Raw genomic sequence first — 25,447 nt, 5'->3', positions numbered from 1 at the left:
GCTGGTAGTAATCCCGATGCCCCGTCGCGAGGTCGAAAATCAGGTATTGACCCCTCCACCGCAACGGAGCCCTCTCCCTTACTTGGCATACCCGGAGCACTCGATTTTCGACCCCCCGCGTGCGCTTGAAAGTTTTGCCGCCCGACACCAAGTGCGAGGAGAATCCTACTAGGTTCCTCCAACCAGTCCAAAGGTCCTCGCATTCGACCAAAATGCGGCCTCACTTGGGGCAAAGCTTATTCGTCAGTCCCTTCCGGACGGGCACCATTCTCGGTACCTTTGGTCCGCGGCGAGGACCCGCGTCGCTACCAGGGGCGTCCCCCTATTGACCACCCGGGGACGCGCCTGATGGGTGCCTTCACCGCACGGGATGTCTGTTCGTAAAATAGAGCCATTCTTTTTCATTTCTGAACAGTTCTAGAGTTCTACTCTGGTAAACAGAGAATTAAAAACGGAACATAATGAACTATTACGTGACTAGGACCAAATAAGTGATTTTAGAGCTGCATTAGTTTATTACAATCTGATAATAATTCTACTTGCGCAAACCTTCGTCATATCAATGACGATGTCCCCAACATCGTTTTTCAATAGGAAAACACCTTCGCAGTAGACAAAGTGCTACCTGTTGCGTGTGCATTTAGAAATCAATACTTGGGCTTTCCGCTACGAACGTTTGAGGGTGATCTAAACTATCGGCGGGAGAGTGGCGTCATCTAGAAAGAACTGTAACAAAAATGAAAGGGCGCGACTCGCCTGGTAGAAGCCCTCAGTGTGCCCCGGCCGGCTATTGATTGTAGGAGCGCGCAGTGCCGAGCCACAGCCCGCGGTACCTGTCCTGTGCCCCGTGTGGTTCACTTGGGGCGTCACCACACATTCAAGTGACGTTTAAAATTTTGGTGTGTTTGAGTGGTTTATCGGTGCGTGATGTTGGGAATGTGAGTGGAAGGACAAAGAGACTTTGCAAATTGAGTAATTCAGGTAAAACCCTTTGACGTTGTGATAAATAATTATACGCTATGGGGCGGTTAACGATTTGTTCAATACTCCGCTCAAGACGTTTTGGGTTTTTCTGCACGCAAAAAAACTCTTCCGCTCTGCACCCGAGTCGAGCCTTTGGAGATTCCAAATTTTCCGCCCAAATGGAATACGACACTGCTTGATCGCTTCATTTGGTGCATGCACATCATTTCCGTTTGAAGTGATATCTTCGGTTCATGGAACCATCGGTAGAGCTCAATGAGCCATATATCTCTCACTCTATATCTTCTAACGTCAAGATATTTTTGGTCTATAATCAACATATGGAGTTCTTTGATAGTCGTGCGTAATTTTAGACATTCTCCGGCACTAAGCACAAGAATACAGCTTCACACTCACTACTCTCTAATATCTACATTATTTATGCACTGAAGCAAGCGAGTATACAATTTGGGAAAGTAAACATATATAATGTACTCAGTACTGCATATAATATTTTTTTGATGTTTAAACTGATATTTTTGCATAAATGCTTGCATCTTTCAACCTCTTTTTGACAAAGAAATGTTTGATTTGTTTATTTATTGTTTACTTAACTATTGCTATGGTTAATTTTTTATTGATAGTTTGGTGCAGGTAGATCTTTTTATTTATCAACATTGATTATTTGTCTAAATTTGCCAATCCATTTCGCATAAAATGATCATTAAACAACACCTATGTACCGAGATGAGGTCCACTATACGTATAATCAACAAAAATATGTGGAAATCAGTGAATCTCAACTCATATATCACAGATAGATTCTAAACTGAAGAGTTTCTATTAGCAGAATTTCACCCCCGAGGTAGATAACTCGCCCCTCGTTCGGACCCCTGTGACCGTCTCTTTAATGCGAAAATGTTAGTTTTCAAACAATTCGATAATTTTCACATCAAAAATGTAAATCTTAATTTGGACCAAGACCGCGTAATCGAAACAAACAAAACTTTAGGAAACATTACACCAAAAATGATCGCGATTTCAAACAAATGGTAATTAAAATGATGTGGCGAACGTAGTAGTACAGAAAGTGCAATTTAATTCCATCGGTAAGTTACAATGTGCTTCGTAATTTAATATTAGATGACCCCTGTTTACATTCGGATGCTATTGCGCATGTGCGGTGTTCTACTTACGGTGCAAAATATATCCCTGCCTTTGTTATGTATGTTGGCACAGATGCTCCTTGTTGAAAGTAAATGGGAGGCTATCATCATCATCATAGATATGAACTAAGGTTCAACTATAACAAAAAGATTGACCATAATGTATAATATTGTGGGTACGCTCCACGCATATCTTTTATATTGTTAAGGAGTGTCTAAAATGTTTCAAGCGGAGAAATCATCTCGTGTTTATTTGATTTTATCTGTCAATATTGGGACTATGGGACATAGGCCAGATCCATAGCTTTGGCCTGAGTGCCTGATGCAGTGATCGCATCTACGTAATCAAATGTATTCAATGGGGAATAAAAACAAAACGGCAACAGCGCCGATACAAAATTGAAATGAACGAACGCAACCAAAACAGAAAACATCTTTTAAATCCCGCGTTGGCGCGTTGATTTTCATATGGCATGTTGTGGTTTTGCTACTCGGAAAATCAATTATCTGCAGGAAAATCGGCATTAATTCATGCTGTTGTTAAAAGTGTGTGTTAAAATTAGATGCCGAGGCGGCATAACGATTTTAAGGGAGATTTGAAAGAGGACAAGACATAACCTCAATATTGTTGAAAATTCAAAATTGAAAGAACTGTCACTTTTAAAATTTGGCAATGACCCAACGTATTCGCAGTTGTTCGAGTAACACAAATTTAGATACGGTTAATTGCGATGCGTACCAAACGAGACTTTTACCACGAAGTAAAGCACCATCGAGGAGCAATACACGGGAATGCTCGGCGACACAATTGAAAGGATATAAGAAATCTAAAGGCCGAAGCGTTCCTAAAGAAACGAGTAAGAGCTCTGTTACTAGCGAAGTAAGTAAAAACCGCCAGCCCTGGGCCAATCTGTTAACGTCATCTAGAAGTGTAGACAGTGTTACGACGTTCGATGGTTGCGATCCCTTGCGAACCGTTCACTTTCTTTCAAAAGAGCTCAGCTCCAAGCTACAGTGCGCTTCGTTCGGTAGGTAATCGCTTGTCTCGCTGAAACTAACGTAATTTTAGGCGATCCACACGTTTACGACCTGATATTAAGCATGCAACATGCGCTAAATCGTGTACCGGCCGAAGTCACCTCGACACCAAATCTACCGCTGAAACAATCGCAAAATGAAATAAACAATTACGACAAAGAAATTCCGGTAATACACCCCCACCTTAAAGACTTTTACAAAATGTGATTAACAGGAAAAGTTGCTGCCGGAAAAGTCGGAACGAGGATGCCAAACAATTGACCGGCGACATCTGGAGGTGAACACGGCGAAACTTCAACTTAGCTGCGAACAAATAGAAAAATCCTACAACATCCTAAGGAAAGAGAAGGAGCACGTGGAAAATTTACTGCGTCTCGAATGCGAAAGAGTGGCCAGCTTTCGGAAGCAGAACGCCGTCCTACAACACGAAAACGCGGCCATAGCCCGGCAACGCGACGAGCTTGAAACGAAGCTCAAACAGTACAAGCAGGTCGATCCTAACGAACTCAAGGTGCGCATCGAGGACCTGCTCAGGCAGAGGGTGGAGTTGGAGCACGAGAACATCGGCCTTAGGCATCGGTTAACGACCGTCGACATTGAAAGGGAGAAATTCGTCACGCTGTTGGGCATGCGGGACCGACAAATCAACGAGATTTTATCGGAGATTGACGCCTTGCAAGAGATCGTGAGAGAGCAACTGTTGGAATTGCAGAAGGTGCCGATTGTTTCGTCCACTTCCAGTGTAACGACGTTGTTGAGTGATGTCGAAACGTAACGCGTTATTTGCTACGGTAACGACGAATTGCTGACAGGTAACGACTGTGATATGTCAATGCAGTGTTGGTACTAATAAATTTTGTAATCGGAAACGTGTAGAGATTTTTTAACTTTTTTTTATTTATTATTAAATGACTAGAGAATCGTAATTTTCGTTGTCTAATTTGCCTGTTGTGAGCATGTGCTTGGAGTGAAAGAGCCGTGAGTTGTGCTAACTGTAGAACGCATTGGGATTGGGATTAAGTTGCATGAAAAGTGATTAATCCATTACTTGTTTAATGGGTGTACTCCGGCTTTAAAGTAACATAAACAAAAGCAGTGCTTAGTTATTAAACAAACCTCTGAAAGTATCTGAGGACTTGTCAATATGTATGCCTCCATAAAAACTATCATTTGGAGAGACTTTAATTTGCCCACGGCTAGCTCAGTAATAAAAATGTTTTTTATACCCCTTGCCTTATTGCGGAAGTTTACCCTCTTGAGTTACTGGTGCTGGTTCTGCTGTTTAAAAATATACAACCCCTTCCCAATGCTACACAAAATTTGAATCCAACCAAAGGAATAGATCACTGAAATTAAACTCAAATGGACGAAACAAAATGCCCAAAATCCTTTGTTTGGATTTAATTCCTGTCAAGAAGTACAATAAAAAATCTGTTGATGCAAATAATTCTCATAGGTCGATTTCTTCGGGAATATCAAAATTACTTAATCCAAAATTAATATGCAAACTTACATTAATGGATTTTTATTTGCGAGATTCCGTTGTTGCCTGAAAAAAAGGCGTTAATTAAAAAGGCAAAATGTGCCCTTAAAGAATTTTTCGGCCGCGGAGAGCAGAGCCCGTGGGCGTCTATTCACATTGTAATCATATGACGCTGTGTTCCTAGACAACCTCACCGAATAATTTTCCCCGCTCCAGGAGCAGTGTAGGAGTTTTGTTCTATGATTTACATGAGTGGGCGTGCGCTGACGGTTTTCAAAAATAGAAGAGAGGGGTGCATTGAGCTGGGAGCTCAGGTCAAAAGTTAGGTAGTCAAATTTGGACCACAATTGCGTCTTCGTATCATGTGTCGTATAGGTGATTATTGAGATGTGACTCTGTCACCCTGACCTCTCTTCATACTGTTTCAACAGTTGAATTGAAGTGCGTGGCCCAAAGAGCCTTGTGGAGGGGAGAGAGGTACCGTTCCCTTCATCCCTATACACTGAAGTAAATGATAAAAATCTGTACACGCCTACTTTATTTCAATACCTACCTATTTACACAAAAATAATCTTTTATTGTTTGTTACAGTATTGAAATCGAAGAATGTGACGCCCAAACTGAACAACCAACGCTTGATGGAAGAAGAAAGGATTGCTGGGTTATCTGTTTGAACATTTAAGTAAGTACCTTGAAGTTATTGATTGCTGAAAAACTTTAGTTCTTTTGCCCTTTTTATTTAGCGGAATTTCGTAACTTTATTAGTAGCGAAAAGTTTACATTATACTATCGCTTCGGAAAAAAGCTTACGAAGCAGAAAAAGCTAGTACAATCGAAGAACCCGAAGCAACCCTAAAAGGGTATTAAGGAACTGTGTCATTTATTACACCATAAAGGGATTTTTGTGAGTAGAACTAGGACACGTCGCCCCTCCTCTTTTTTTTAATTCGCTGTGTAATTCCCGAGGCCAATCAATGACAATGAAATTGATTCCCTGGGTTACCAAGGTGGGCGAGCGTGTAATTTGGATATTTCTGGGAAATTAAAGTAATTTCTCGGAATTTGGACTTTGATTTGATTAATTAATTAAAAATTGGCACGATTTTGAGCTTTATTGATATTTTAGATAATTAATGACGTCATCAATTAAATTGATTACTATCTAATTAGATAAATCCACGTGTCGATTAATTTAATTCGCGGTTTGATTGATCTAATTAATTTAATTCGCGTTATAATAAAGAAAAATAATTACACATATGTAATATAACACTTTAATTGAAGGCAAAATGGCCACCAACGGCGGGAAATTTAAAATGACGGAAGGAGGGAAAGGCAAAATGGCGGATGGTGATAAATTTTTCCCTCTTTTTCTTACACATGGGACCTATCACTGTTGCACTTGCTGCTGAAATTGGAATGTTCGATGTCATTGAAGTAAAGATCAATTCGTTAGTCGTGACATTAGCCGTGAAGCCGCCAAAATTGACCGCTGCGAGATCTTAATGGTATCATTAAACACATCTTTAGCGAGACGAGGGCGATTTCTATACGTATAGAGCTAATTAACCTTCGGAAGTCTCCGGTTGCTTCCATATTCAGATATGTGAAGCGCTTATGCTTTGAGGCTTCCGAATTAAGTGACGAACAACTGCAGTAGGTACTCAAACTGGGCCACTCGGGTCCGGCTCGCCCCGTCAATTTTATCTCTTCACACTTACACATGCAAAGCAACCGTAAAGCACAAAGTGAGCGCGAAGACTATTGATGAAGAAATGAAGGAACTGGGTAACTGCACTGTATCGCAGTAGGTACTGTTCGTCGCGAGTACCTACTCTATTGTTCCCATAAACCAGTTTTTAGCATGCCTATAAAACACACCCTTTGAAAATTGTTTTGAAAATGATGACTCATCGTTCACTAGTCCGGTTTTTCGGTTGATTGTGTCAGAGTGACTTCGGCAGGTTTTGCGGTTTCTTCGACTCTTTGGTAGCGTACGTTGTGCGCGGCAGAGTTGGACTGGGTCACAGGGTCAACTGGGTCACCTGGGTCACTAAATTAAACTGGGTCGCTGGGTCACGTCATACTCTTTTCAGTTAGACCCAGTGACCCAGTTTGACCCAGCGAACCAATTTCACCCGGGGACCCAATTCGACCCAGTCACCTAGTTTGATCGAATAACGCAATTAAGCCAGTGCCCTCGGTTCAAGTGTACAGATTATGAAATAAATGAAATGCTAGTTTGTTGAAAATAATACTCGATTGCTTGACAACTGCCATTTCCGTGATGTTTGCTTTAATACTGCCGTAAAAAACTTTCCATGTCCCGAATTGTATTAGAATAATGTTATTTCTTTGCCTCAGGGCTTACCAGTTTGATTACACAGGTGTTCATTCACATTTAATTTTTTTTTTACTAGTTAACTTAATCCAAATAAATCTTTTCTCTAAATACTTTCATTGACTACTTGACTACAAACTATAAACAAGTGCATTTGATTTTTTTAGGTATTAGTTCTCTTGAATGAAATTGGGCTACGTGCTTGTTGCCGAATATCATTGAGGAAGTTTTTTTTTAAATTAAAAGTTACTTGAAATTGTTTTGGATAATTCCTAATAATAATTTAATTACTGGGCCACCGGGTCAGGACGGGTCACTGAGTAAAGATGGGTCACTGGGTCACCGGGTGAAGCTGGGTCACTGGGTCACCGGATCAAACTGGGTCACCGGGTCAAGCTGGTTCAAACTGGGTCACTGGGACAAGCTGGGTCACCGGGTCAAGCTGGGTCACCGGGTCAAGCTGGGTCACTGGGTCACTCTATGCTTGACCCAGTCCAACTCTGGTGCGCGGGTGCACCATCCTGTTGAAAGCAACAGTTTCCAACTATTGTTTTCTTTTGTGCACCGTAAATAGTTGCATTCGTAAAGAAAAAGCTACTCAATACAGTATGTACTTTTTTTAGGAGCCATTTAAAAAATAAAGTTGATGATGATTTCTCCGAAACGAAACGTCTTTTAGAGCTGGAAAAGTGGCAATGACAAAGTGTCTTTTTTCTGTAACTGAACTGTTGAAATAACATCAGGAAAAAAATTAAAACGAAATGGGCAAATTTCGGTTTTTCCGGCATGGGTATCTTCGGAATGATTTTCTTCATAATTGCGCAACTTTTCCCTAATTTGACCATCGTCGTATTTTCTATGGCTGGGGAGATCCCCATCCTTATCTTGGACACAGTACATTTATCTCAAGAGCTAGTCTTAAGTCTAGGTCATTTACAAAATGTACAAAAAAATTGAAAAGGTAGCGCACCCGAAGAAAGAAGTTCAAAAGCAAGGATTAAGGTAAAGAAGCGGGCGAAGAAGCCTCAGGATCAGAATAAGAAGAAATGCTAAAGAATCTAGTTCGTCATGTCACCCTCTATACATTGAGAGTATTCAGTAAAATTGGTGCTGATTTAATTGAATGGGAAACTGCAAAGAAAAATGATCCTCAAGCCACGAAGAACGTTTCTTAATTAGATACGCAAAAGACCGGTGTAACAACTTCTCCTTTTAGAAAAAAAAGCAAGACCTCACTTGCTTTCTCCGCACCGCGCGCCATGTCATTTACCATTGCAAATACAACAGAAAACACGACCTTACACAAGTACGATTAATTTACTACTGCGCTTGTCCTTATGTTACCATGTGTGACGTTATCGGTGTTGTATAGTTTATCAAATAAAAGTTTAAACAATTTAGTTAACATTAATCGGTTGTGGCGCACGCGAAAAATGGGCGCAGTGAAATCGTAGCTTCTGGATAACTGCAGGTGAGGCTTTACCATTTTAAGAACGTTTAGGGTACAATTGTGGGCTATTACCAGAAGCCTTGCGGCGAATTATCACGCGATTCATTGAAATTCTACTCTTTTAGCTTTATTTTGTTGTTTATTCGGGTGCACTTTGTTGTTGAGGCCCAGGCATGGGATCAAAACCGCAAGGGGTGTCCAAGAAGGAATGCAAGAAGGTGGGGGCTTGTTTAATAATAATGTAGATTTGTTTATTCCACACGCATATCAGCGTAGGTCAAGGTCTAATTATACATACATCATTCATTATCATAACCATGTGAAATTGGCCCCGCCCACATAATTTGACAAAAATGTGACAGTTAGTGCTCTTTAGTGCTTCAAGCTTATCGTTAGTGCTGCTGAGTAAAATTAAAAAAACCGGGGCGAGGCTAACTTCACACTCAAATTTTACTGATCGAAATAATGAACACACACTAGAGTGTTAGTGCTATTTTAGTGCTGTTAAATGCGAGACAAACGCCGCCTATGCATTTTTAATTAATTAGATAAAACCACATGTGATTATTAATGCTACATTAGTGCTGTTTTTTTTGTGCTCGAAAATTACGATTCCATTTCATCCTTTCGATTTTTGCTTTCAATTTCGGGGGAATATTTTCAAAATGTCCCAAGAATTATTTTCAAATTTCTACTGTTCTAAAGAAATTTTTTGAAATGTTTAGGGGGTCTCCAGGGGCGGACTGGCACGGGGGGCGGGTGGCGATTGCCACCTGGCCTGTAGATCATAATGGCCCGTTGGAAATTTATAAGTATATGTGCTGTATTTAGTTTCTTGCACTATTAATAAATTATTAACACGTTTCTCTAATTGGGGTTGATGTTAGGTTGTTAAAAAATTAAAAAATTCTGTTTTAATTGAAGTGTTTTACAATGAATTTATCTTTTTTTGTCGTAGCATGAAAGTGCTGAAATACAATGATAGGCGACGCACCTCGTTTGGATTGTATATTTTGTTACTTTTAATTATCAGCTGCAATTTAAAAAAAAACTGTATGGTAATTTGGGATGAGGATGAGGGATTTCCATTCTAATTCTAGCAGTAGTTCCCAGAAGGTTTGCGGAAAAGGTTTTTAGCGCATTTTCCAGTATTCTTATATGGTTCCGTGTTTGTGGTCGTCCGATCATCTCTTTTATTAATGTAAAGTCCCCCAAACACCTTCAATCGAAGGCGAAACTGGCGCAATCATTTCCTTTACACTCAGAGCTTCGGTCTTACATCCAAACCGTCCCCATTAACTTTTTAGTTCAGCCTCTGCTTCCCAGAAATTCGTTCCGTTATCTGAATGAAGAACCTTCTATTAAAAGGTAAATGACTTTTTGTAGTTTCAGTTTTCATTTCATTTTCTACCGTACGAATTTTATCTTGGACACTCTGTATGTGAGTTTGGACACTCTGTATCTCGTTTTGGATACCTACTGTATCTCATCTTGAATCATACCTCTTACTTCTTGTTGTTAGCTTGACCGACCCCACACCTGACACCAGTGTAACGTAAATGTAATTACGTGGTTTTATTTATTTACAATTTACAATGTGGCGCAGTTCATTTGAGACTGGACTGCGGTACTAAGGGTCCCTGGTTCGAATCCAAGTTCGGGCATGGATATTTGTAAGTATACACGGTGTCCATTTTTCGAGTGCCACTATGGAGATCTTGCTTATCTTAAGAGATAGAAACTTGGTTAAATTAAGGCAAAGTTGCGAATTTTCGTGCTGAATAATAATCTAAAAATAAATTTATAATATCTTCAATAGTTTTGAAGATATCGCAAAAAAACGAAAATTTCTGATTTTTGTTTTTAATTTTTTTATGATAAACTAATTGTAGTAGACATTTCTAATTCACACATTATTCAGACACTTTTTAATGGAGATTTCGAATATGGCATCCCGTTTTTAATAACTTTCAAGATGACGGAGAAACACGTGGCAACTTTAGTTTTTTTTATGGGCGCCATTTTGGATTTTGACATTTTAAGATTAGGTCTTTTTTTCTCTTTACAACGATATATCACACATGGTGGTTCAGTATCACATTTTTTCTAAAAATACAATTTTCATTTTCTGCGAAGAGTGCTATGCAAAAACAAAACATTCTTTTGTTGCGAACAAAATGTTGACTTATTTCAAGCAGTGGCATTTACGTTAGTGCTAGTTTTATTGCTAAAATATTATTTATTCTTATGTATTTTGTTCTAATTTTAATTATAAAATTCTTGCAAAACGAAGGTTCAATTCTGTTCATATGAAAATCGAATTTTCTCAACACATCTAGTTCCCTGATGCCAACGCTGCAACCGGACATATGCATCAAACTGTCAAACTTTTGTTCACAATAAAAGAACGTTTTGTTTTTCCAAAGCACTCTTCCCAAAAAATTAAAAATTGTATTTTAGGAAAAATGTGATACTGAACCACCATGTGTGATATATCGTCGTAAAGAGAAAAAAAGACGTAATCTTAAAATCTCAAAAATAAAAATGGCGCCAAGTTGCCACGTGTTTCTCTGTCATCTTAAAAGTTATTTAAAACGAGACGTCACATTCGAAATCTCCATTGAAAAGTGTTCGAATAATGTGTTAATTAGACATGTCTAGTACGACTAGTTTATCATGAAAAAATTAAAAACGAAAATCAGAAAATTTCGTTTTTTTGCGATATTTTCAGAACTATTGATGATATTTTAAATTTCTTTTCAGATGGTTATTCAGCAGGGAAATTCGCAACTTTGCCCTAATTTAACCAAGTTTCTATCTCTTAAGATAAGAGAGATCTCCATAGTGGCACTCGAAAAATGGACACCTTGTATAGTGGGTTGGGTTGGTAGAGCAGCCTTGGCCTTAAACTCCGCCCACTCAAAAATAATAAAGGTATGCCGGTTTAGGGTGCTCTTGATAACATGCCCCTAGTGATAGTTCGCAAACCGTTGGATGCATCTTTCAGTGCGATTTTCATAAAAAGTGGTTAGCATGCATTTGGAGACCCAGAAGAATTGAGGACTGGGGTTGGTATTACTCCACAAATGCTGACTACGGTGTTGGAATCGACGATGAGCAGTTGTTTAGAAAATAATGGAAGTTTTTTCGAACATATTGTCTAAATTTAGTTAGTTTATTCAAATTCGTATCTTAATACTTACATCTTCCGTTAATTTAACGTGATTTATCTTTTGTTTTTCTATTAAATTGTTTGGATTGCTATTAAATATGTAGATGATATAAAGCTGTTAATTATCCTACCTAATTATTTATTTAAAAAAATCTTTGTACAGGTCCGTGATAGGAATGTTCTTAATTAAGCCCGAAAAGAAGGCGATTAAACGGTAAGGTGCTATGCATGATTGAATTCTGAATAAAAAGAGCTTTAAGAATATTATACCGCAATATCAGGGCCGTATTTAAAAAAAATGAAGTTGACGATGGTTCCGCAAAGACGAAACGTCGCATGAAAAAATTAACAACTCCGCCTAAAAGAGCGTTAAAAGTTGCTGTGGAGACCGTGTGTCATTGGTCTAATATGAACGCCAGAAAAAATTCTGTGGTTTTTGGTGGTTCTCTTAGCAACAGCCTCAATTTGTCAATCGTGTCGTTACGTACTATTTTGTTTTTGTTACAGAAAGGAAATCGCTACACGTTGGCGGCTTAGAGTTCGGAGATCGGAGGTTGGAACATCACTTTGTTAATATGGATTTCACCGGCTTCAAGGTATGAATTTACTCGCTTGGGTGAATGCAATACAAAATTGCAATTAGTTCCGAATATTGCGTTTGCCCGAATTTTCACTTTCAACATGTTTATGATGTGACTCGACCTGCATTAGTCGCTATCTTAATGAATAAAGCAAACAGATTATAATTGAACTTTGGATTATGCATATGACAAGTAAATACACTAATGGAAAGTGTGCAAAACTGTTTGCATGAACGAAAAGTTCCAGGACGTGGAGCAGAAAGCGGAAGTGACCCAATAAAAATCAGAGTTATAAGAATAACGAAGTTTTTCCAAAGGCTCAACCTGCTGATCGAATTATACAAGCGCAACTCACTTAGTCGACCTACTTGTTCGGACCATTATTACAATTTCTTGCATGATTTCACCTGATAATCGCATCTCATTTACTAATCTCTGGTGATGGTTTAGCTTAAGGGGCGGCGGGCAGGATCCGACATGAACTCGGACGGTCCATGAGACACTCGACCGGTTCTCAACGTGACCAACCCACTGCTAGCGGCTCCGTTGACACCCTCACCACCACAACCACCACCACTGGCTCCCAACATACAGGTAATTTGTTCTAAGCATGACTCTCTTTTGTTTCTACTGAATCATAGAAAGTGTCAGTGCTCTTAGATGATGATGATGGTTGTGGTTGGTGAGGGCTATGCTCGGCTGTTTTATTGCACATCGAAATGTAACAAAAACAAAAGACAACGGATACGTCATATTATGATAACTTATTAAATTTACAAATTAAAGAAACGTTCCCACCATCCTCTCCACCATGCTCCAGTAGGAGGATTATATTTCCAGGAGATATTAACAAAATTTGGCGTTCTCCTTCCACTTGAATTTCTGTCCATAGTTTAGCAATGTGTTTTGCATTCGAATCCGCAGGTTCCTTATATTAAAACTGCTGATTTGTCCCACATTTCCTTGCTAGTCGTGAACATATCGGGCGATGAAAAATGAGTGACCGTCGAGTCGCCTTTGGAAGTTAGAGATAAGTACGCATACAGCGCCACCACGCCCAGAAAGTCCCTGACAGGGCGTGTCCGAGGGTGCTAGAAATTTAGACCGTACATTCTGATGCAAAATTTAAAAACACTTTACGGGAATTACATACCTTATCAGATCGTAGATCCAAGCTATATGCGTCTTGAAAAAGACGAGTGTGTATAAAACTGGAGACGGAAAACGTAAAATAAAGCAAATACAAGAAGCAAAGTGTAAACTAAAATAACGTGAAGCGTCAACTGTCAAAACGGAATAATTAATAATTATGGCGTGGAATATATCGCGGCGTTTTGCAGACTTTCTATTGGCCCGCCTGAATTATTTCAAAATTAGTTCGCATATTTTCCGGGGCTTTTCTGGGCATGGTGGCGCTGTATTCTGTAAACAAAAATTTCAAAGGTGACTCGACGGTCACCCATTTTTGATCGCCGTGTATTTATCAATTGTCTTGCCTGAGTTGAAAAACACAAGGCAATAATATTCCGAGCTATAAATTCAAGTTTCTTGAAGGCTTTCTTATTATATGACCCGGTAACCTTGGGCGGCTACCTTCCACTATCAGAGTTGGACAGGGTCACTGGGTCAACTGGGTCACTAAATTACACTGAGTCACTGGGTCGCTGGGTCACGTCATACTCTTTTCAGTTAGACCCAGTGACCCAGTTTGACCCAGTGACCCAATTTCACTCGGGGACCCAATTCGACCCAGTCACCTAGTTTGATCGTATAACACAGTTAAGTCAGTGCCCTCGGTTCAAGTGTACAGATTATGAAATAAATTAAATGCTGGTTTGTTGAAAATAATACTCGATTGCTTGACAACTGCCATTTCTGTGATGTTTGCTTTAATACTGCCGTAAAAAACTTTCCATGTCCCGAATTGTATTAGAATAATGTTATTTCTTTGCCTCAGGGCTTACCAGTTTGCTTACAGGTGTTCATTCACATTTAATTTTTTTCTACTAGTTAGCTTAATCCAAATAAATCTTTTCTCTAAATACTTTCATTGACTACTTGACTACAAACTATAAACAAATGCATTTGATTTTTTTAGGTATTAGTTCTCTTGAATGAAATTGGGCTACGTGCTTGTTGCCGAATATTATTGAGGAAGTTTTTTTTTAAATTAAAAGTTACTTGAAATTGTTTTGGATGATACCTATCAATAATTTAATTACTGGGCCACCGGGTCAAGACGGGTCACTGAGTAAAGCTGGGTCAAGTTGGGTCACTGGGTCAAGCTGGGTCACCGGGTCAAGCTGGGTCAACTGGGTCACCGGGTCACTGGGTCAGTAAACTAACTGGGTCACTGGGTCACTCTATGCTTGACCCAGTCCAACTATGTCCATACAACCATTACATTCAACTGCATTTTGACTTGGAATTTCCAATCAACCCAATTGGATTGTCCCTCCAATTTATCTATCAAATCTCGTGAAACTTCCATGACAAATAACGATAGTAACTAAGTTCTCCTGCGCACTTGACACACTTCCGTTATGATCGTCCACAGCGAAGATTCGACAAAAATAAATTCGCGCCCATAACCTGACGAGATTTGTGGTTACATAAAGAAGTCTTGCAGGAATGGTGAACAGTTGGTATTAATGATAAAAAGAAATGTAATTTAACATGCCAAAAGGCAACATGACAGTTATGTATTTACTACTTGGACCATAATAGTACATGGACTGCTAATTGTAACTAAAATATGGTCAAGGACATCGCCTAGGTATGTGAGTTTCAGGGTAAACGAGTCTGTCCGAAGTTGTCCGATGAGACACGATTTGAGACTGTCAACCACAGAATACGACCTTCTATCAACCTATAAATTAACAAAGGTCAATTAATTAATCGCAAACTTATTCTTATTTGTGGACGTATAGCAAACATTGAAGAGTATTTAAAGCTTCCCGTATAACGCGGTTACTATAATGCTGCTCTTTAAGCGATCCTAGTGGTGTTTACACGACTTTAGTTTACCCTAAGATTCACATACCCTAAAGTCACTAAATATAGAAAGTACCGCAATCCATTGGGCCCGTGTGTTAGAGAGAGAACGCATGATTTTTGCCCAAAAATGGCGGAAGTTACCAGAATCTAGTAACTTTAATGTTAGGGATTGTTCCACCTGTTTGGAGATATCTGTAATAATAATAATAATAATAATAATAATAAATATTTATTTTATTTTTTATTTTTCTTTAGAACCCTACATAACTTCACCAGACACAGACACTAATCGTTACTTGATTTTAATCCGTGCGATTAGTTAACCAGGCTAGACCTGAGTTCTCACAAGAAACACCGACCATAATAATAGTTTATTGCCATGAATAAATTCCTTTACATTGGCATTGTCATGAATGTAGAATTATATAGAAAAAAAGACAAACTAAAAACATAAAGAGGACAAACGTTATACATTGAGGAGAATAAGATGTTAGTGTGTCCGGTTTAATTCGCATCAAGCTCGCCCACGGAGTAGTAATTTTTTTCAAGTAGATATAATTTTAAGTTTTTTTTGAACAATTGAATATTCCTTGATTGTTTTATTGCCTTTGGTATAGCATTAAATACTTTGATGCAATTATAGTAATAACCTCTCTCATAACGCGTATATATTTTTATAAAACATGACAGTACTATGAAGTTAGGTTATAAAAAATTTCAGCTATTCAGATTTTATTTGTCAATTTTTTTAAGTTGGCAGCAAATTTGCCCAAAAATGGCGGATGATTGCGGTACCTTCTATATCTAGTGACTTTAACATACCCACGACTACAGTGCCCTCTATCCATGACCATCCATTTTGTATTGAAAGCATAGGGCGAATAGCAGTCCATGTACTATATGGTCTAAGATTTACTATCACTCTCATATCAACCATAAAAAGTCTCGAAGACTTTAATTGTGCTGATGTCAATTCTCCGTGTGCACTCTGACTCTGGAAAGCACTTAGAAAGTCATTTCCAGGGAATATTCGCCCGAATGTCTCCACAGCTTTTCAGAGCACTTTCTGAGATTCTAGACTCGGTGCTTCTTACCGAATAGTCTCATTCATAATATCTGGAAATAATTTAGACTACTTTCCGGACCTGCAGTCGAGCCTAGAGAGGTCCGGAAAGCCTCAAAAGATTAATAATTGTGCGCGGTTAAAAATACACTCTAATGCTATTGCAGTATCGGCGGAGGTAGTCGAGGTGGAGGAGCATGAGTTTGCCTCCGATGCCGAGCCTGAGGCGACGGAGACGCTCAAGCTGACCGCCCGAACCCGATTCGCGCACAGCCTTCAAGGTTTGCATCGCAAATCACGTGATGAAACGAAGAAAGAAATACAAGAGGACGATGAAGCCACTCTTAGAGAACTGCTTATTAGGTACCTATTATCTGTAGAACTTGTAGTCGTTTGTTTTTCTCTTCGAGGACGTGATTGGTTCTTTTCCTTTTTTATGTTTGCTTTTGGAGAACAAAATTATACGACATAATGTTAATCCACTTGCAGCCATTTTGAAATAATCGATTAGAAGTCTTTTTTGTGTTTTTCATATTGCCATCAGTTGTTTGTGCTGAAGTGCTTAAATATGACACTCTCCACTTTTATGACGTGATGGGGAATTACAACATTACAACAAAGCGCGTTTGCCGTAGAGGATTCGTACGCAATACATAGGTACATACATGTTAATTTAAATTGGCCATTTCGGTGTAAGCGATTTCCTCTACGGAAGAGAGCGATAATCATTTAGTGCACCGTTTTAATTTATAAGCACGCTTCCTGACGGGCTGTGTTTCCAAACTATAGGTGGAAGATGGTCACAGTCCAGGCGTCGCAGTCGTGTACCTCGTGTATGCAATTAGGAAGAACCGAAAAGGCGCTTAGGAAGGTAACGGGATACCTGGGAAAGTGTCCACTGTAGTTTGGAACACAGCCATGGTATCCTTGCCTCCCAGGTATTTCCGCCGCTTATTTGCTGTTGCACGGCTTTAGCTTATTAATCATTCTCATTACTCATTACGCACGATTACTGTTAGCACAACATTTGCTTTTAATAGTAGGTATCGTACCGACACTCTTCTGCATGATGGAGAAACGAGCGAAACAAAGAGAGGGGCCCGCTGTATTTTGCGCTCTCTCTCTTTGCCCATGTTTGCGTATATTTCAATTTCGTCGTGTTAAATTAACTTTAGAGCCTCTGACAAATGAAAATCGAACCGACACATCACTTCATTAATATTTATTGGCGCGTTTTACACAGGGTGTTTTTTTGGGAGCTTAGGTTAAAAGTTTCTGGGAAAGTAAAATAGGTAGGTTTTTAAAAATTTGTACTTAGGAGTTACTCTGAAGGCCGAATCGATGTAAAATATTTTTAAAATGGCCGCACTTCCGGAAACACCGGAAGTAGATAGTAACTTTGTTATTTTAAATGGCAACCCCTATTTTTTATTGCATTTTTGGATTCTACGTGAAATTTCACTTCTTTTGATACCCATATATCGATATCTACCATTTATGGTTTTTAAGTTATTTTGACTTTAAGAAAAAAAATGGCGGATTCAGATGGTACCTTGATAATTGATTACTTGAAAACGGTTGTAGTCATGGCAACCTATTTTTATCAGTGCATAGAGAATGAATAGGGCTTTCTTTTAGTGCACTTAAAAAAAGTTAAGTTGCGTACGACCGCCCCTATGGATATCCAATTTATGAAACTTCAAAGACTAAAAACTCAGTTTTTTTAAATGGAATGACCATGTTCTTACTATTCCATGAGATAGAGAATCGAAATGGGCATATTTTGACAATACATGTTCCTATAGCTATCTTTAACAGTTTCTGACTTATTCCCATTTTATTGAATTGACACTATTTTTTTCGGATTTTCTTTTTAGTAGTCGGCCATGATTTTATAACAATTGAATTTTAAACAAATCTAGTGACACTAATCCATCACCCACTGTTATAGGTTAACATAAGTTTTTCAAAAATCGAAAAATGACTCGCAGTGGTTTCACCTATTTTGGAATTTAATTGTTATTTATGGTGAAATGGGTAGAATCGCCGCGCGTGCTTTCCGTACATTCATTCGAAAACTAGAACGAAATTGTATAAATTTTGGAAATTTTGTACCCCCAAATGCACTACAAACCGTTGAAGCACAAGTGATACAAAGCTCTACAAGAGAATATTTAAGAAAATGAATTGAATTGCAAATGCAAGATTAACAAAATAAATTCAATGCAAAATATAAAAAACTTCGTTGAAACATTTTTGGTATGGAATTGTTGCTAGAACAGATATCGCATTACCTCTCTTAATTTCCAGACTTATACGTTGTTTAAGAAATTCAGTTGAACGACTCTGTTTAGATGTTTCAAAAATTTTCTGTCCTATATCCTTAATAAATAAGTTATTTATTAATGAATTATTTAGACTAGAACTAGAATCAATGGTATTAAAGAATCCATTCCTTGATTTGTTTAAAATTCGATTGTTATAAAATCATGGCCAACTACTAAAAAGAAAATGCGAAAAAAAATGGCATCAATTCCGAGATCAATTCAATGAAATGGGAATAAATCAGAAACTGTTAAAGATAGCTATAGGAACATGTAATATCAAAATATGCCAATTTCGATTCTCTATCTCATGCAATATTAAGAACATGGTCATTCCATTTAAAAAAACTGAGTTTATAGACTTTGAAGTTTCTTAAATTTGGATCTCCATAGGTGCGGTTGTACGCAACTTAACTTTTTTTAAGTACACTAAAAGAAAGCCCTATTCATTCTCTATGCACTGATAAAAATGGGTTGCCATGACTATAACCTTTTTCAAGTAATCAATTATCAAGGTACCATCTGCATCCGCCATTTTTTTTCTTAAAGTCAAAATAACTTAAAAACCATAAATGGCAGATAAGAACTGAAATTTGACGTAGAATCCAAAAATGCAATAAAAAATAGGGGTTGCCATTTAAAATAACGAAGTGTTTCCGGAAGTGCGGCCATTTTGAAAATATTTTACATAGATTCGGCCTTCAGAGTAACTCCTAAGTACAAATTTTCAAAAACCTACGTATTTTACTTTCCCAGAAACGTTTAACTAAATCTCCAAAAAAAACACCCTGTATACGGACACGGGTATAATATTAGCGTTTGCCAGCACGTCGCATGTTTTTTTTTTCGTTTTGTCTACTCTAAAAAGTTTCAAATGAAATTAACCGAGCGTACCCTTAGTTTACAAAAACAGGTGAGCGTGATGAGTATGAATCTAAGCGCTAAATTAGACGAGCTGCAACGCGGCGACAGACATTTAGAGACGACGGTGGCGCTATGCGAAATCCGTTCACAACTTCAAGAACTAACAAAGTCCGTCGAGTCGTGTCAATCGGAGGTGTCCGAGGTTAAGCGGGACATGGTGGCGATCAAGCAAGAACTGGACACCGTACAGCAGGTGAAGGAAGAAATAGAGGAGCTGAGAGAGTACGTCGATCGGCTCGAGGAGCACTCGCACCGCAGAAAATTGCGACTTCTTGAGCAGGTTCGAGACGAATCGGAGAACGAACGCGCGACATTCCTCAAACCGCCGCGTTTACTAATGCGCTTTCCTTTTTTAGGGCCTGACGTTCTTCCTCAGCTACTCGATCTTCTCGGCGGTTTTGGGCATGCTGCAATTCGGGTACAACACGGGGGTGATCAACGCGCCGGAAACCAACATCGAGTACTTCATGAAGGACGTCTATAAAAGTCGGTACGGCGAAGATCTGCAGGAGGAGGCCGTTCAGCGGCTGTACTCGCTCGCCGTGTCCATTTTCGCGATCGGCGGCATGCTGGGCGGCTTCATCGGCGGAATGGTGGCGAATCGCTTCGGAAGGAAGGGCGGGCTGCTTCTCAATAATATATTAGGAATAGGCGGGGGGTGCTTAATGGGGTGTACCAAAATATCAAATTCTTACGAGATGCTCTTCTTTGGGAGGTTCATCATCGGGGTCAATTGCGGTAGGTGACCTCTTCCACTCTCGGAGTAATCGCAGCGGTAATTATTGCAGGTTTAAATACGTCGTTAGTACCTATGTATATATCAGAAATTGCGCCTTTAAACCTACGTGGTGGTTTGGGTACAGTAAATCAATTAGCCGTAACCGTAGGACTTTTACTATCTCAAGTGCTGGGCATTGAGCAAATACTGGGGACAAACGATGGCTGGCCCCTGCTTGTGGGCCTGGCCGTTTGTCCCGCCTTATTACAACTCGTACTACTGCCAGTTTGTCCCGAAAGTCCTAGATATTTGCTCATTACCAAGCAGTGGGAGGAGGAAGCTCGCAGAGCTTTAAGAAGACTGAGGGCCAGCAATCAGGTCGAGGAGGACATAGAGGAAATGAGGGCCGAGGAACGCGCCCAACAGGCCGAATCGTCGATAAGTATGATGGAGCTCATCTGTTCGCCGACGCTACGATCGCCGCTCATCATTGGCGTCGTGATGCAGCTCTCCCAACAGCTGTCCGGTATAAATGCTGTAAGTATCCGTCCAAGAGCGCGCTGCCGGAGTGATGGGGATCAGCGTAAAAAACATGCCTTTAGATTTTTGTACAATTTTTAAAAACCGTTTGTTGTATCAGCCCAATTTCAGATATTCAGATTTTATTTGTCAATTTTTGGCAGCAAATTTGCCCAAAAATGGCGGTACGTTCTATATCTAGTGACTTTAGATTCCAGATTGCAGTTACGCCCCCTAGCGGTCATTTCAGAAATATTTTCCAGGTTTTGCTCGTGGCCGTTAATAAATTTGTTTTACCGCTAGCCTCTACGATGGATAGATTCTCAGATACAGTACCTCGCATTCTTAGTTGGCCGCCCTGTACGTGCTTGTTGTAAATATAGCGAAAGTCTCCGAAAGTTTCCGAAGGACGCGGCGAATTTTCGAGATAAAAACAAGATACTTAACAATGTTTTCAGTAAAGTCACTAGATATAGAAAGTACCGCAATCATCCGCCGTTTTTTGGCAAATTTGCTGCCAACTTAAAAAAATTGACAAATAAAATCTGAATTGCTGTCATTTTTTATAACCTAACTTCATAGTGCTGTCATGTTTTAAGGTACCTTTACACTATAATATATCTCACATGATTTTTTATATGATATGTTATATGATATTTACTGCCAACATATTTTTCATATGAGTTTTAATGTTTTACTTTACACTTGACAGGTTTTTCATATGACTTTAATACAAGAAGTTACGAAACCTATATAACTTCTCTAAATTAAAATGTTCCAAGTTCCAAGATTGGGCTACTAGTTAAAAAGTTACAGCCCTTTGAATTTTCTTTCGAAATTGGTTTCTAGTCTATAACTTTTGATTGAGAAGTCTGAACGAAAAAGTACGAATTGTTTTGGATTCTACGCACCAAAATTAATACGAAAAAGTGTTTTCCCGCCATTTTTGGGCAAAAATCATGCGTTCTCTCTCTAACACACGAGCCCAATGGATTGCGGTACTTTCTATATTTAGTGACTTTAGTTTTCAGACAACATTAACGCCATCTGCCGTTACCCGTCTGATTTTGAAACGGTAACAATCTAAACTAAAGGCAATAAGCTTCCCCACCGCTCTGGCAGCGCCCTCTTAAGTACTTCGTTTCACTAATCACGCACCTTTCAGGTCTTCTACTATTCGACAAGTTTATTCACGAGTTCGGGCCTATCGGACGAAAGTGCAAAGTTTGCGACGATTGGCATAGGAGCGATAATGGTTGGAATGACTCTAGTCTCAATACCACTGATGGATCGTACCGGAAGAAGAACGCTGCATTTGTACGGGCTGGGCGGAATGTTCATATTTTCGATATTCATTACCATCTCGTTTTTAATAAAGGTTCGTTTGGTTGCACCGGCTTAAATCTAGTGCAAAATTGCCGATCGGCAATTTTGCACGCATACTTTAATTACTGATTTTCTCCACAAGTGTGCTGCGTATATACAGCACTTCTCTAGTACATTCACGATAGAGGCTTACTAAATTGAAAATAACGTGGCCGTTTTAAGACACGGCAAACGATTTTCTTTCGCTGTAGATTGCTTTGAAATGTACACGAGAAAACCGAGGGCTAGGCGACAAAACATAATTTTTTTGTGCCGCTGTTCTGCAAAGGTTTGTATAAATGCAATATGCGACGAGAAGTACATATCGCATTTCTAATTGTCCCCGCACGTTTAGATTTGCGTTTGCTACACCTCACTCGTTAATTCATTTGACACTTTTACATCCGACCTCGCTTTTTATGACTCATTCCCTCTGTTGACAACTACTTTCCGGACAGGTGGAGGAGGGACACTGTATATAACGCTAACACGGCTCTGAAAGATTACCTACACGATTTTGTTTTGCATGCACGCATATCTTAAGCTAGTGAGTGAACGAATAATCCGCTCCAGTAGTATTTATATGATTTTGGTGCTCACTCCTCCCAGTCGGGAAAGAACATAAATACTACTGCCTGATAGGAGTTTTTTGGCTACGTGCAGGAAATGATCGATTGGATGTCCTACCTGTCGGTCGTCTCGACGTTAAGTTTCGTCGTATTCTTCGCAGTCGGACCCGGCTCGATTCCGTGGATGATCACCGCCGAGCTGTTCTCGCAGGGACCGCGTCCGGCGGCGATGTCCATCGCCGTTCTCGTGAACTGGATGGCCAACTTCCTTGTCGGCATTGGATTTCCAAGTATGAAGGTAAGTCCGATTGTTAATTGTACAAATCTTACTATTGCGAGCTCGAAAACACGCACTTTGTTAAGATCTTTCGGGCGGGAAGATATAAGCTTGTGCTTAAGTGGATTAGGCCTACTGGGGAAACCACTTAAAAAAACGCGCCGTGTACTTGGGTGGTGTGGAAACAAGTATAGCATTTTAAATCGAAATTAATTGATCATAAATTATTAACATGAATTAATCGATTAATTGAATAAAAGATATGCCATTATTTCGTGATAAATATTTACTAGGAACATGAAACTTCCTCCTCTTTAATTTTGCGCTCTACATACTTTTTCGAAAAACGCATAGTTTTGGAGATATTTGCAAAAAACCTTTTTTTTGGGCGCCATCTTGGCAAGATGGCGGCATGTCTCGGATGTGAATTTTAGTTTTATATCCCAAAACCTATAAACCTACAAAGTTTCAAAACTTCCAGACTTATTTCCAGGTAAAAATCCCCAATGACTGGCCTATAATAGACCCGCGAGTTTGAAGATGTTCTTCCTGGAATTTTATACAATTATGGCTCCAGTGACTCCCACACAGGCGAGTTTCTCAAGCTTTCCTAGCTGCTTCCTGTAGGTTGCCCTGTGCATGGTAGGCCACCATACAAGTGCGCCGTAAAGTATTATTGGTCGGTGGCGTATTTACGGGGGGGAGGGGGGGGGGGAGGGGATATATCCCCCCCAGAAGAGTTGAGTTATCATCATAGCTATTAGGTATTTAGGTAATACGAAAATAAGAATTTTAATTTTTAGAAACAGGAATTTTTTTGCCCATAACTTTTGATCGAGACGTCTAATCGAAAAAGTACGAATCGTTTTGGATTCTACGCACCCAAATTAATAAGAAAAAGTTTTTTCCCGAGAAATTTTGGTGCAGTCGATTTTTGGTAAAAAAGGAAGGTAATACACTGCCTTTTTTTTGCCCAGAAAAAAAATTGTCTCAGATCGACCCGGAAAAAAACATTTTCTTATAGAATGTGGCCTGTAGAATCCATAATTTCAAACAGTTCCAAGATTGGGCTACTAGTTCAAAAGTTACAGCCCTTTGAATTTTTTTCTAGTCTATAACTTTTGATTGAGAAGTCTGATCGAAAAAGTACGAATGGATTTGGATTCTACGCACCCAAATTATTAAGAAAAAGTGTTTTCTCGAGAAATTTTGGTGTAGTCGATTTTTGGAAAAAAAGGAAGGAATAACACTGCCTTTTTTTGAGCCCCGAAGAAAAAATTGTCTCAGATCGACCGGAAAAAAATATTTTCTTATAGAATGTGGCCTGTAGAATCCATAATTCCAAACGGTTCCAAGATCGGACTACTAGATCAAAAGTTACAGCCCTTTGAATTTTTTGTCGAAATTGGTTTTTTGCCCATAATTTTTGATGGAGACGTCTAATCGAAAAAGTACGAATCGTTTTGGATTCTACGCACCCAAATTAATAAGAAAAAGTTTTTTCCCGAGAAATTTTGGTGCAGTGGATTTTTGGTAAAAAAGGAAGGTAATACACTGCCTTTTTTTGAGCCCAGAAGAAAAAATTGTCTCGGATCGACCCGGAAAAAACATTTTCTTATAGAATGTGGCCTGTAGAATCCATAATTTCAAACAGTTCCAAGATTGGGCTACTAGTTCAAAAGTTACAGCCCTTTGAATTTTCTTTCGAAATTGGTTTTTTTTCTAGTCTATAACTTTTGATTGAGAAGTCTGATCGAAAAAGTACGAATGTTTTGGATTCTACGCACCCAAATTAATAAGAAAAAGTGTTTTCTCAAGAAATTTTGGTGTAGTCGATTTTTGGTAAAAAAGGAAGGTATACACTGCCTTTTTTTGAGCCCCGAAAAAAAAATTGTCTCAGATCGACCGGAAAAAAATATTTTCTTATAGAATGTGGCCTGTAGAATCCATAATTCCAAACAGTTCCAAGATCGGACTACTAGATCAAAAGTTACAGCCCTTTGAATTTTTTTTCGAAATTGGTTTTTTGCCCATAACTTTTGATTGAGACGTCTAATCGAAAAAGTACGAATCGTTTTGGATTCTACGCACCCAAATTAATAAGAAAAAGTTTTTTCCCGAGAAATTTTGGTGCAGTCGATTTTTGGTAAAAAAGGAAGGTAATACACTGCCTTTTTTTGAGCCCAGAAGAAAAAATTGTCTCGGATCGACCCGGAAAAAAATTTTCTTATAGAATGTGGCCTGTAGAATCCATAATTTCAAACAGTTCCAAGATCGGACTACTAGATCAAAAGTTACAGCCCTTTGAATTTTTTGTCAAATTGGTTTTTTGCCCATAAATATACCTATTATTCAAAGTTTTCGTTGACTAATTAAAGCAAAAGCAATAAAGGGGCCTGTCAGCAGTAAGAAATAAAAAACCGTTCTAATCTAATCTTTTTCGCCTGTACAATAATAAATAGATAAATGACTACCAGCATCAGCAACCTTCAACCCA

General features: G+C 39.0%; 2 protein-coding genes across 9 annotated transcripts in view; both read left to right on the top strand.

Moving 5' to 3' along the window:
• The first annotated feature begins 803 nt into the window (after positions 1-803).
• LOC116181017 (glucose transporter type 1) overlaps positions 804-25,447 on the top strand; it is a 40,345-nt gene continuing 15,701 nt past the window's right edge. For 2 of the 8 annotated variants that reach the window (XM_031501232.1, XM_031501230.1), the window contains exons 1-10: positions 804-981; positions 5,242-5,332; positions 12,121-12,209; positions 12,645-12,788; positions 16,422-16,617; positions 19,479-19,782; positions 19,859-20,240; positions 20,291-20,757; positions 21,905-22,117; positions 22,747-22,971. In XM_031501232.1, the coding sequence (XP_031357092.1) occupies positions 12,689-12,788; positions 16,422-16,617; positions 19,479-19,782; positions 19,859-20,240; positions 20,291-20,757; positions 21,905-22,117; positions 22,747-22,971 (1,887 nt within the window). In that variant the 5' untranslated portion in view covers positions 804-981; positions 5,242-5,332; positions 12,121-12,209; positions 12,645-12,688. Of the gene's footprint in view, positions 982-5,241; positions 5,333-8,237; positions 8,463-12,120; positions 12,210-12,644; positions 12,789-16,421; positions 16,618-17,043; positions 17,193-19,478; positions 19,783-19,858; positions 20,241-20,290; positions 20,758-21,904; positions 22,118-22,746; positions 22,972-25,447 lie in introns of those variants that run through there. The other 6 variants (XM_031501234.1, XM_031501231.1, XM_031501235.1 and 3 more) reach the window with 5 other exon arrangements.
• Positions 2,570-4,093, top strand: LOC116181018. Its single transcript, XM_031501239.1, has 3 exons — positions 2,570-3,157; positions 3,199-3,335; positions 3,382-4,093. The coding sequence occupies exons 1-3, from the start codon at positions 2,803-2,805 to the stop codon at positions 3,940-3,942; spliced, it is 1,053 nt and encodes a 350-aa protein (XP_031357099.1). The 5' UTR covers positions 2,570-2,802; the 3' UTR covers positions 3,943-4,093.

The sequence above is a fragment of the Photinus pyralis genome, unplaced genomic scaffold, assembly GCF_008802855.1.
Source record: "Photinus pyralis isolate 1611_PpyrPB1 unplaced genomic scaffold, Ppyr1.3 Ppyr1.4_LG9, whole genome shotgun sequence".
Taxonomy (NCBI): Eukaryota; Metazoa; Arthropoda; class Insecta; order Coleoptera; family Lampyridae; genus Photinus; species Photinus pyralis.
This window is presented reverse-complemented; position numbering and strand designations above follow the sequence as displayed.